Source organism: Pituophis catenifer, unplaced genomic scaffold, assembly GCF_029215685.1.
Source record: "Pituophis catenifer annectens isolate HBS135680 unplaced genomic scaffold, rPitCat1.0.hap2 SCAF_3, whole genome shotgun sequence".
Classification (NCBI taxonomy): domain Eukaryota; kingdom Metazoa; phylum Chordata; class Lepidosauria; order Squamata; family Colubridae; genus Pituophis; species Pituophis catenifer.
In genome coordinates, this window is record NW_027256883.1 from 201429491 (window position 1) to 201443392 (window position 13902).

At 40.5% G+C, this 13902-nt stretch overlaps 1 protein-coding gene across 1 annotated transcript in view; it reads right to left on the reverse strand.

Moving 5' to 3' along the window:
• Positions 1–13902, reverse strand: part of APCDD1L (APC down-regulated 1 like) — a 55903-nt gene that overhangs the window by 3712 nt on the left and 38289 nt on the right. Inside the window, exons 2-3 of the mRNA XM_070941122.1 lie at positions 6126–6300; positions 3505–4060 (exon numbers count right to left, since the gene is read on the reverse strand). Coding sequence (XP_070797223.1) covers positions 3505–4060; positions 6126–6300 — 731 coding nt within the window. The remainder of the gene's footprint in view (positions 1–3504; positions 4061–6125; positions 6301–13902) is intronic.

The following is a 13902-nucleotide window of genomic DNA, read 5'->3' on the forward strand; positions in this document are numbered from 1 at the left end:
TCAGTGGTGGGTTCCTCCCGGTTCGGGCCAGTTCCGCCGAGCCGGTAGCAGTGACGATATGACGTCACCGAACCGGTTCTGCCCCCACCCATCCCCCGCGTTATTCTTACCTTTTATTTGGTCCCACCCCCAATCTATTGCTGCCTCCTGAGTCCCAGCTGATCGGCTAGAAGGAAAAAAACTGTTTAAACTCTTGCCGCAGGGCTTCAAAAGGCCGTCCTACAGCTGATCAGGTTAAAATAGAAACCTCAAAATAAATTTTGGTGAAATTAAACAATATAGAATAGATTTTGAAGCTAAGAAAAAGACACTCAAGCACTCTGACAAATGGCTGAGTGAAAAGACTGACGTAGGAGCAGGAAGAAGGGCGGGTCCAGCTCCAGAGGGATATGATTGACACTCAGCCATGCAAATAGGAGTGAGCTATACCCATGTTGAGGAGTGTCTGAGCAGCAAGGTGGAAAATGAGTAGACTGGTGCCTGCAAAAATAAATGGGTAGATCGGTGCCTGCAAAAATAAATGGGTAGACCAGTGCCTGCAAAAATAAATGGGTAGACCAGTGCCTGCAAAAATAAATGGGTAGACCAGTGCCTGCAAAAATAAATGGGTAGATCGGTACAGCTCTGCAAGCAGTTAAAATCCTGGCAGACCAGAACGTCTGCTAAATCCTAAATAATTGTCACATGACCATCAAGCCACACCCACAGAACCTGTAGTAAAAAAATTTAGAACCCACCCCTGGGTCACATGACCCCAGGACATTGCAGTCATCTTAAATACATGCCAGTTGTCTAGTGTCCCAATTTTGATCCTGTGACCATGAGGATACTACAACGGACATAAGTGTGAAAAATGGTCATAAGTCCCTTTTGTCTTTGTGACTTTGAACAGTCACTAAATGAACCTTTGTAAGTCGAGGACTACCTGTATTTGTTTTGTTCAGCATTTGTTTTGTTCAAGGTTCTCAAAAGTCTTACAGCACCTAAAACTAGGCAAGTTTTCCTAAAATCATGTATTTCCCAGGGCTGCTATCTAATGCTACTGAAAACTACAGGTGCCTGGAAGAGAAGCTGAGATCTTTTGCACGAGAAGTATAAACCTGTTAGAAATTCTGTTTATATAAAGCACCACACAGAGCAAACAAGAGTACAGTCACCATGTGCTTTACTGCTCAACTATATATCTGTAACAGGAAAAAAGGAAACTCTACTTAGAACAAAAGAGCATATACCATAGATCCTCTCTTTTAGAACAGATGTGCCTCCTTTTTTTTTCATCAGTTCCTTTCTGTGCTTTGGGCCTTCTCCAGAACCTGCCTCAAGTTCTCTCCTTGATTTGCCTATGCATGTAGCTTCAGAAGGAATGGTTTCAAGGATCCTCTGGGGATCCACAAAATATAAATGATTTGCCAGGTATTGAAGATATTTGCAAATATTTAAAACCATATACTCATATTATTTTTTCTTTGTTGAAAAATTACAGAGCTTTTTCATGACAAATGTTTTCTTTATATTAATATCTAATGTTTAATATTTATATTTTTTTACAAGATTCAATAGATAAGTATTCTAAAAATTAGTGCATTTTAATTTTTAATCTGGAAAATATCGATAAATATCACCCACACAAACAAAAGCTCTTTTGGGGTCTTTTGGGAAAGAGTTCACAGAGCAAAACAAGAAACACTGGTTTAGAGAATTTCCAAGCCGTGGCTGGAGTTTTGCTATCCTAAGATTAGGGATACCTTAGGACAGTGTTGGCTAACCTTTTCTAGACTGAGTGCCCAAAGCGCATGCGAACATCCAAAATGCAATCCACATGCGACCCCCTGCATGCGCCCTATCCCCCCACGTATGCGCACACGCCCCCACACATGCATAAGCCCCCATGTGAGCCGCGCCCCCTGAACATGCACATGCAGCCCCCCGCATGCGCCCCATCCCCTGTGCATGCGCGGCAGAGGCCCAAAGACCAGCTGGCTGGCGGGAGACACACGTGCATGCACAGCAAAGCTGAAGTGGGGTGACAGCTCGCGTGCCATCAGAGAGGATACTGCGTGCCACCTCTGGCACGCTTACCATAGGTTTGCCATCACGGCCTTAGGATATCACTTCAGCACAAATGAAACTTGTAAAGCCTTGCTTGCAGTCAAAAAATTCTCACTTTCAATTAAACAAAGCTCTTTGGATTTAAATAGACCGCATTTAACCCTCTTCAAGCAGTGATATCGTGGATGGAAAATATGAAATGTAGAACTGTTAGCTGATTATCTAAGGGGCTGCAACGAAGTCCCTGCATCTCACCACACCTCAGACTGGTTCTAAATTAATTTTACAAAGCATTCCTGTTTACCATCTGGTTTAACTCATACCTCCATGGTTTTGGCCCAGGATAACTCTACTTTAATGCCAGTCTGAACATGTGTTTAGGAGGGTAGTTTGTTGGTATGTTATTCTATCACCCCAGTTGTTGCAATATTAAATAGGTGGAAAATCCGTTTTTCTTCCTTCTTTCCCTACACTTTCCTTCTGTTCCCATCTGGTAATGCTCAAAAGGGTTTTTCTGCTGAAGTGCAATGTACTTATCTTAAAGATCAATCATCTTTCTAAATTGATTAGTTATGATTTTGATAAAAATACACATTTCTGGGAAGGAAACCAAGCTTCTGAGCAAAAACAAAGCAAAAAAAAAAAACAGGAATCACATTTCAGCTGCATTAAGAGTTGGGTTTTCAAGCCTGCTGTTTATTACATTCAGGCTTATTTCCTCTAGTAATGACATTTTCATAAGGAATAATGGTGCACTACATTTTCCTTGCTACTCCTTCTATCCTAGCCTCATTCTAGAAGAAGGGGGGGTGGGGGTCAATCTATTCTCCAAAGCACCAGAAGGCAAGATACGAAGTAATGGGTGGAAATTAATCACAGAAACAACCAACCTAGAACTAAGGAGAAATTTCCTGACAGAACAATTAAGCAATGGAACAATTTGCCTCCAGAAGTTGTGGGTGCTCCAACTCTACATTTGTCTGAAATGGTTTAGAGCACGGGTGTCAAACTCAATCACGTGACTTGCCGGATCGTGACGTGGAGCCAGGGTAGGCATGGTCTGCATCAGGGGTGGGTTCTACTTACCTTTACTACCGGTTCACATTGTGCCCGCCCGCCCGCGCACTCTTTTGCACATGCACAGATCACTTATGATGACGTCCGGGTCAGTGGGCGGAGCCTCCCGCCAGTTTTACTACCGGTTCTATAGAACCGGTCCGAAATGGGGGCAAATCACCCTGGTCTGCATGTCATGTATCCGGCCCACGGGCCGCCAGTTTGACAGGCCTGGTTTAGAGTTGGCTGCTTGAGTGGGGGGTTGGACTAGAAGACCTCCAAGGTCCCTCCCAACTCTGTTCTTCTGTTATTCTTTCTATGGACTTTTGGTGGGACCCAACAATAAAAAGCCAAGTTAATGATACACCAACGGACATTCCCTGAAAGCATAGATCTTACCATGGCATTCTGCAGTGGGCGCTGATATCCTGTAGGCCGATACTGAAGCCGCTCTGACCATTCAGTGTGAATGTCTCCAAGATACAGCTCCTCAACCTGCCTGCTCCCCTGGTTGTGCTGGAGGAGCAAGGGCTGGTGATACTTTTCCACTCGTACCAGGCTAAGCTCATGCATGGCAAAGCCAAGGCCAGGGGTGCAGTCCTCTTCCCCTTTAGCACTCAGAAGCTCATAGAGGGCACCGGGAACCCAAGTCCGTCCAGCTGGCAAAAATCCACTGCAGCGAACTCCTGTTTGGTTGAGACGGGCAACCGTTTCCAGCATGGCTCTCTGGCTGTAGAAGACAATGCCAACTTTATGAAGGTGATAATCTGCTTCTGTAGCCCCTAGAGTGATCCAGGATGCCTGCCGGAGCCTGATTTTCCCTTTGATGACCAGAGAGTAGGTGGGATCTCTACAGGAAGGGTCACGGTAGTAAAACTGATAAGCTTTGAAGAGGCGGTTGGCAAAGAACATGTATGACCGAGTAAGGAATTCAGGTCCTGGGCGTACTTCACACCTGAAGACAAGGGGAGGAAATTCCTGTTAGGGGCTGCCACAATGAAGAGGGTCTCAACCTGTTTTCCAAAGCACCTGAGGGCAGGACAAGAAGCAATGGATGGAAACTAATTAAGGAGAGAAGCAGCCTAGAACTAAGGAGAAATTTCCTGACAGAACAATTAATCAGTAGAATGACTTACCTCTAGAAATAGCGGGTGCACCAACACAGGAAATTGTTAAGAAGAGACTGGACAACCATTTGTCTAACATGGTAAAGGGTTTCCTGGTTGAGCAGGGGGTTGGACTAGAAGACCTCCAAGGTCCCTTCCAACTCTATTATTTTGTTAGTTACCAAAAGCAAGTATGTACCAACACCGTGTCAGTAAACCAGTTAGATATCAAAAATATCTAAAGATACCTAAAGATATCAAAGATGGTACAGTAGCTAAGCTGCTGGACAAAATTGTTAAGAGGATAAATTTAGACAGTTGAGTTGAACATAGCAAAATTGCTTCTTTCAGGAACAGCATGACAGGGCCGATGGGTTCCCAGAGTTGCATCTGATTTCTTTTTTTAAAGGTTATTTTAATTTAAAATATTAACAGAAAGAGGCATATGCAAAGCATCAGCCTCTGCCAGCATATTTATTTATAAGAACACTTTTTCATCTCACAAAGGTCCACTGCAAAGGGAAAAAATATCCTCGATAGCTCATTTGCCTTCTGGTAAATGGGCATTTTGTGAATGGCCACAGTTACCAAGGCAACCATTTTGTGAATTATTCAATTCTGTGGTACTGTTTCGTGAGGGCATGCCATGCACCCAATAGTCTCCAAATCTCCTGTCCTGACAGAAATAAAACAAAGGAATAATTTATAGAACAAGATCAAGTCACTATTTGGAACGAGAAATTCATCACTGCGGGAATTCCAGAGCTATCAAAAATCTGGCATCGTCCCATTTTTCTTATAAAAAGTCTGATCTGCCAAGTCTGCAGGGTTGGCTTAAGGAAAATATAGGTGGCCTTCTGGATTGAAAGATGAGATAAACATGTTCCATTTTACCATTTTAAAAATGGGAAGGGTAGTTCTGCGAGCTCTGATTTCCTGCTTTATAAAGGTGATGATGTCAGACCAGACTGGGCAATCTGAGACATTTGCAAGCCATTGCATCTTGAGGACTCAAATTTGGAGAACCCTACATTATCAATAGCACTATAGTACTATAGCAGGGGTCAGCAACCTGCGGCTCTGGAGCCGCATGTGGCTCTTTCACCCCTCTGCTGCGGCTCCCTGTCACTCAAAATATGTGTCGCAACTGCCAATGTGTGACACCTGCCAGCACACGATTTATTGAGCTTTTCAACCTCTGGTAGGCCAACCATGGATAAATCCAAGAAAAGAAAAGTTTCAGAAGAAAACAGAACGTTTCATTCAAGTATGCTAGTTTTGTGGCTGCTCAAGAAATAGTCAGGCACAGGAAGGGTTTTGTGGCTCCCGGTGTTTTCTTTTCTGTGGGAAATGGGTCCAAATTGCTCTTTGAGTGTTTAAGGTTGCAGACCCCTGTACTATAGTATAGTACCATAAACTGGGGCTGTGCGGTTAGGGAAATTCTTCTGTGTCTAGTTTTCATGAGAAGCATTAACAATTCTGCACTAAGACAGGAAGGTCCACACAAAGTTATCTGGAAATGAATCCAAGAGGTATCCAAGAAACTTTTAGAACTTTAGAACTTTTTTGTAATTCAACAATCTGCAGATATATCTGAGCTGATACTTTTTAAAACTTGGAATCCTAGGTAATGTCAAAAAAGCAATTTGCAGTTTTATATATCTTTTTTCTTACCTTCCCAACCGGAGGACTTTAAAGACACTGATTACTACAACTATATATTGATTTTTAAAGTGCTATAAAAGACGCTACTTTTACATGTTCACTCCCACCCACACCCGTTAATAAGAAATACTTTCCACATTTCCAACAAAAGCCCACCTTGACAATCAAATGCACTGAATGTGTTACACAGACGTAAGTGGTCATGTTATTCTGCACCTCTGCATTTTGATTCTATACATACATACATACCCTGTTGAGATCCAATGACCTTCTAACCGTGCCGGTAGAACAGCTGAAATTCTGACACCATCCTGAAGGTGGCGCAATTGGTACTGGCACTGAGGCTCCCACCGAACTTTTGCTGAGTTGATCTGGCTGAGGTGTGCTCTGGGGACATCCCATATTTTCTTTCCAGATGCAAAGGCTTGAAAGAAAAATTAGATTTATTTTTTTTTTGGATACAGGGATAGAGAACTCTCGGGAAATAGCATTTCAGTTCATAAAAAGAAGTGACAGCATTTGTTAACAGAAGGAGGTTTACAAGGTATCACTTTTCCTCTGCGATTGCATAAAAAGTCACTGTGATGTCCATTTTACTATCATGAAGATTTTTAAGGCTTGTCTGTTAGAGAACTGAAATAGCAATAGGAATAACTTTTAAACTGTCACAATTTAATAATAATAGTTCCAGAGTGCCAAGAGGATCCAGTCTCTTCTGTCATGCATATTACAAGCATGTGTTGTCAAAAAACAAAGCAAAGTTTTATTGTCTTTCATATTCTTTTATTTTTCCTTTTGAGCTAATGCTGTTAATCATATGAACATGTGACTGTATTACTTGCTTAAGATTTAATTGTTTAGCAGCCTCAGCCCAACTCACCTCACAGGGCTGTTGTGGAGAAGATAGGAGGAAGAAGAAGTGTTAGGTATGCTTGCCACGTTGAGTTATTTATAAAAATAATAAAGGAAGGATTTTTTTAAAAAAAAATGTAAAATGCTGTATTTATTTTTATTTTTTTATTGAATAACATAATGGTACAATTCAACGTTTTTGGTTTGGCTACGTGTAGTCATGCTATATATTTATATAAGTGGTATCTAGTAGATTACATAAATATTTTAAAATTAAGATATGAAATACTTATAAACTATTATAATATACACTATAATGCATGTTATTGCTTAAGATATATAGGTTACATACACAGTTTGATACTACCCTTCTTAATTCATGTTAACATTTACATTTATTTTCCAACCATCTATATCACATTTCCCATACCGTGTAGAATTCCGAGTCCTCCTTCTCATTTAGCACATGTGTTAATCTGCACATTTCTGCGCATTCTAGTATTTTACTGATTATCTGTTCTTCCGTTGGGCATCATTTCTCTTTCCAGTGTTTTGCATATGTTAATCTAGCGGCTGTGATGATGTGTATGATTAAATATTTATTTTCCTTCCTATATACCCTTTTTAATACTCCCAGGAGGTAGATCTCTGGTGCCAAATTGATATTTTCCTCTATTACTTCTTGGATCCATTTTTGTATTATTCTCCAATATTTCGTTGCTTCAGGACACGTCCACCACATATGGTAGAAGGTACTGTATTATGCGGTATTATTTATTAGCATGGTTTTGCAATACTAATTATCCATGAACTCTCCAACATCTATTTTGGATGGAAGTGGTAAGTGAAATGAAATGAAACGAAATGAAATTGAATAATAACAAGATTTGAGTGTTACATTTAATTTGTATTTTTAGTAAGCCTCACATGTAAACCAACTCTTGCTGAAGGACTATCAAGTGGAAAGTGAAAAAAATGACATAAACAGCACCGCCTGCAAACCTGTAATCAATCTCTCCTTTTTTAATAGTATTTTATCTCTGGAGCAGAGGTGGGTTTCAGCAGGTTCTGATCAGTTCTGGAGAACTGGCAGCGGAAATTTTGAGTAGTTCAGAGAACCGGTATTAAAAATTCTGACTGGCCCTGCCCCCATCTATTCTCTGCCTCCCAAGTCCCAGCTGAAATGGGGATTTTGCAATAACCTTCCCCTGGATTGGGGAGGGAATGGAGATTTTACAGTATCCTTCCCCTGGAGTGGGGTGGGAATGGAGATTTTACAGTATCTTTCCCCTGCCATGCCCACCAAGCCACGCCCACCAAGTCATACTCACAGAACCGGTAGTAAAAAATTTTGAAACCCACCACTGCTCTGGAGGTCTAGCCAAGAGGCCCAAAATTTAGTCTGCTGACATCCATTTCCAACTAACATGTTCTATTTACAGGAAGTAATTTTCTGGTGTTCTGGTGTTCAGTGAGGAACATAGAAATAGCAATAGCACTTAGATTTATATACCGCTTCACAGTGCTTTACAGCTCTCTCTAATTGTCAGCATATTGCTCCCAACAATGGGGGTCTTCGTTTTACTGATCTCAGTAGGATGGAAGGCTGAGTCAATCTTAAACCGGTCAGAATCGAACTGTTGGCAGTCGGCAGCCATTTGTCCCGAAATGGTATAGGATCTCCTGCTTGAGCAGGGGTTATACTGGAAGACCTCCAATATCTTTACCAACTCTGTTAATTTGTTATTCCCACCCATCACAGCAAATATTAATGAGTGGATTATGGAAATCACCCTATATTATATAGGTCTCCACCCTATATTATCACTGGAGACTCGGCCCAACGGACTGCGGTGTTGATCCCAATGCCAAATAAAAGTTGGGCGGGGTGGGAGGGAGGAAGAGATTGATTGACTTGACTCACCCCAGAAAAACTTTCCTCTTTTCTTTTGAAGTTCCAAGGATGTCACAGAGTGAGGAAAAAAGCATTGGAAGGAGCAAGTGAAATGATCAGAAATATAGCACAGTTCAAAGAAAAATAAAGAATTTAAGGATTGGAAAAACAATGTCCACAGCTTAGGCCCCACTGTGCCACTTTCACTTCAAACATTAGTTTCGCTACTTAGGAAATTTAGGAGATACGTGTTTCTGCCGCCACCAAACAGTTGGCAGAATGAATGATAACACCATCGGCCTTGGGAGCAATTTCCATCTGGGAGGGGCTGCCACTGAAAAGGCCCTGTCTATAACCTTTACCAAATTGGTTTCTCCAGAGAGTGAAAAGTTCCTTCCAACTCTGTTATTCTGATATCTTTTAGGACTTTGGTTTACAAAGCCAGTAACTTGAGATAGGTTCAGAGACAAATGAGAAGTAATTATCATAACCAGGATAATGTATCTACCAAGCAATTGATGAAATACAGCTGCCACATTTGACTAGAACTGGAGTTTCAGTACATTTATCAAAATGCTCTGTATAGAGTTGTGTGTGCGTTCCTGTAATTAGGATGAAAAATGATTAAGGACAAATCAATGTAGCCAGATGTTTTTTTTCCTCAAACGTTAATAGCATCCAATTCACCAGGTGCAGCTTGAATAAAGGCACTTCTGGACAATAGCATCTCTTGGCCTTCTAGGAGGTCTATGAAATTTAAGACAGCCCCCCCCCCCCTCCCCAAGCTATACAACTGAGCTTTCAGCAGGGAAGATAACACATCCACAATACTTTGTACTAAGGCTCATGGAATTCACCCAAGTAAATATCTTGCTCTTTAGAGTCTCTTTTACATCTCAAAAGATGCAGTGCAAAGATCTCCACGGAAGTCCACAAAAACTTGGACACGTTTTCCAAAAATGAATTAGAGTTAGAGGAAAGAAAAAGAACATCACTGATTATAATTAACAGTTCAAATTCCAAAATAGATATGGATAATTATGTGAATAGTGTTTCAGCATAATCTTATCCACTAATCTCCCAGCTTTTCGCTGGAAATTTAAGCAAGACAAATACACATCTCAAATAAAAATAGAGCTAAAAGAAGCTAAAATAAGTTTAGAAGAGGCTACATTGTTGTGTTCTGCTCAATAGTTTGTGTAATAGCTCCCAAGTACTCTGTAATCCTTATTTGATCATTTGCAATTGTTGTCATCAATTCTGGTAATTTATACATGGCTCCTACCAAGCACTGGTATGTTTCTAAAAACGCTGGCAGCCCAAACCACAACACATATGGAATCAAGATTTGGAATTAACAGTGTCCTTTCTGGAGAGTAAGAATTAATCCCACTCCTGGCTTGCCCCATCCCACCCATCCTGCCCCTCCCAGGAGTTCCCATGCCACCCGTTTTGGATGCAGGTAAGTGCAGGGCACACGCGGAGGCTTGGGGAGGGTGAAAAACAGCCCTATTGGAAGTTTGGGAAGGCCGGAAACAGGCCCGTTTCTGGTCTTCAGAGGGCCTCTGGAGCCTGGGGAGGCCATTTTTGCCTTCCCAGAGGCTCGAGGAAAGCCTCCGGAGCCTGGGGAGGGCAAAAACACCCCCCCCCGCCATGGTGCAGGAGGCTGACTAGGCCACACCCACCATCACCACGCCCACCCAGCAACCGGGCAGAGAACCCCTTGCTAAAATTTTTGAAGCCCACCCCTGGATTTAACCATTCCTTCCTCAATAGTGCTAGGAAATAATGAGAAACAATGTCTAGACCAGGGATGTCCAACCTTGGCAAGTTTAAGACTTGTGGACTTCAACTCCCAGAATTCCCCAGCCAGCATGTTGTGGAGTTCAAGTCCACAAGTCTTAAACTTGCTAAGGTTGGACACCCCTGATCTAAGAGATAAAATTAACTCCTGATTTATCTAAGAGCAAAGAGGATGTCCAAATTTTAAAAGTTGCAAAACTAGAGGAGAAATACAGATTTCAAAGCTAGAAGTGCCTATGGGCGATTTACCCTGCCGCCATTTTCAATCTCTACAATCTTCAGAAATATAGGTAGTCTTTGAGTTATAACCACAATTGGGATCAGAATTTCTGTTGTTAAGCAAGGCGGTTGATGGGTGAGTTACACTTGATTTTACAGCTTTTTTTGCCAATTGTTAACTACAGTTATTCAGTGAATTATTTGGTTGTTAAGTGAATCCAGCTTCTCTCACTGAGTTCGCTTATCGGACTTTGCTAAGAAAGTCCTAAATGGCTTTAGTCACACAAACCTGGAATGCTGCAACTGTCATACATACATTCCTATTGCTAAGTGCCCAAGTGTTTTAATCAACTTATCATGGGGATGCTGCAAAAGTCATAAGCGCGAGGAACCTTCATAAGTCACTTTTTCCAGTGCCACTGTAATTTCAAATGGATGCTAAACATATGGTCATATACAAGGACCACCTATAGCTGGAAGGTAATCTGTAATCGTCTTCATATCTTACTTGTGTGAAATGCCATGAACACAGAATGGAAATCATTGTCCTGTAATGGGTTCCTGCAAGTCAACAAATCAAAGTCTTTCACCTCATCCTACACAAAATGAAAACAAGGAAAGCAAATAGCCTGGGATTTTACAGGAGCTCATGGAGTGCTGAAGGGAATCTGACAAAATTCTTGTGCGCTCCTGAGGGGAGCTGCAAAGCCTTCAAATTAGCATTTCCTTTTGAAAGCTTGAATTTCAGGAGTCAAAAGGATGAGATGAGGCAAGAATTACCTCAGGAAAGTTGCCATAGCATCTCAGGGGGAAAAAAAACCACCTTAGTTTTAGAGCAGTTTCGACTGCAATGCAGCTGAAATGAAAGTAAATCAACTGAGATTTCATGCTTCTATGTCTGGTCTCAAGATTGGCTGAAACGATGGAATCAATAATTTCATCTGGAGAGTTGGAAAGGAAAGCGCAGAGAGAATCTTGGATTCTTGTCCGCTTCACAAAAAAGCCATGCTACAGATGCCAAATAGGCATTATGAGTCTCAACAAAACACTGCCGTTCCAAGTTGCAGATGGACATGCTTTACCGTTGTATTATTTTCTTTCTCCAAGCTACCGACTGACCAATCAACTGATCAATGGACCGACAATTTGACTTTACCTGTATCAACACTTTAGTAGGAATAACTCCCTTTAAGCAAATCAGAATAGGAAGTCTACATCTTTTGAGAACTGATCAACAAATGAGGTACGACAACTAAGAGATTTGGTCATCTTTGTCTTCTCTCAATTCTCTGGCTATTTGTTCCAGGACAAAATGCATTGTTGAGTGGGGCAGTAGATAATGGTAGGAGAAAAAAACCCAAGGCACAATTACACAATTACACAGAACAGAGAGCCAGCCAACTTTCATTCTTCCATTGTGTGGCCCAAAAGCTTCAGGGCCCCTCTAGAGGTGAGTTGTCCAGCAGCTGTGAAGGGTGCTGGGTGTGATCCCATTCCTGAAGACCTTATAGATCTAACACAGGACCTTACAATTTCAACTTATGTTTCAACTCCTACCCTCAAAACAACGCTATAGAGCACTGCACACCAGAACAACGAGACACAAGAAGAGTTTTGCCCCCACAAACTGGGTCCTCAATTTACCTACCTTAGAAAGGATGGAAGGCTGAGTCAACCTTGAGCCTGGTGAGATTCGATCTTACTTTAATTGCAGACAGCTGGTGTTAAATTACAGAGCTCTGTCTGTTGAGCTATTTTCCCCAAACGCCATCACTCTGCTAAACAAATAATTCCCTCAACACTATCAAACTATTCACTAAGTCTGCATTACTATTTTTTATATATATATATATTTATTTTTCAAAAACAAAAACAAAACAGAACATAAAAAAACATTATCATTCCATACAATCAAAGACAGTATTTCAGTTGGTGGCATTTTTTGTGCTCCTCCTCTCTTCAATTTATCACTAAACATGCTAGCTTATTTCCAAAGATTTCAACATCCATTTATATCATAATTACTTCCAATTCTTATTCTCTATCCACTGGTAAAATAAATCCCATATCAAATAATATTGTCTATCTTCCTGCTCTCTTATTTCAAATGTCAATTTACTCATCTCAGCACATTCCATCATTTTCTTAATAATTTCTTCATCATTAGGTAACTTTTCTCCTTTCCAATTTTTAGCAAATACAATTCTGGCTGCTGTCAAAAGATTCACAATTAAGTATTGCAGTTCTTTATTATTCATCTCCGGTATGATCCCTAATAAAAATATCTCTGGTTTAAAGTCAATATGTCTCTTTATCATTTTTTCCAACCACATGTGTATCTTAGTCCAATATCTCCTTGCTTCTACGCATGTCCACCACAAGTCTGCATTACTATTAATCTTCTCATCATTCGTATCACCCATCTCCTCCCACTTATGACTGTATGACTGTAACCTTGTTGCTGGTATCCTTATGATTTATATTGATATTGTTTCCTGATTACTTATTTGTAATCTATGACTATCATTAAATGTTGTACCTTATGATTCTTAATGAACATATCTTTTATTTTATGTACACTGAGAGCATATGCACCAAAGACAAATTCCTTGTGTGTCCAATCACACTTGGCCAATAAAAATTCTATTCTATTCTATTCTATTCTATTCTATTCTATTCTATTCTATTCTATTCTATTCAATCAAGTTCTCTGCAGATATTTTAGGATAATAACTCTCAGAAAAATCCTGCGCAGAATAGCCATTGAGTTGATTGCAAATTCTTAAGAATTGTAGAGAAGAGCCACATCATCTTAGTAACATCTGAAAATGAAGTATTAATGAAATACTTAATGAAATTAACTATTATACATTAATGTATTAATGAAATCATTGATGAACCACTATTTACATTAGTAAATGCTTTAATCAGTGTAGATATTTTAGCTGTCTACTGATGGCTTATGACCCAACTATATGCACGGTGACATATTTCAACTGGTATTTGCCACTGCACTTTGATTGAATCCTTATTATGATTCCTTGGCAAATGCATCAAGCCAACATTGTTTTATATCCCAGCTGCTTTGAAAAAAAGATCAGGGAGTCTAACACATTTTTTTTAAAAGCCTTTTTTCTAAATTAGAAAAATTAGAGATAAGGGGAAAGAGAAAAGAGAAAAGCACTGCTATTCAGATGCTTTAATGTCTGTGGAACGGACTTTGAGAGCGAAATAAGCAGCATTGATGGGACGAGGTAG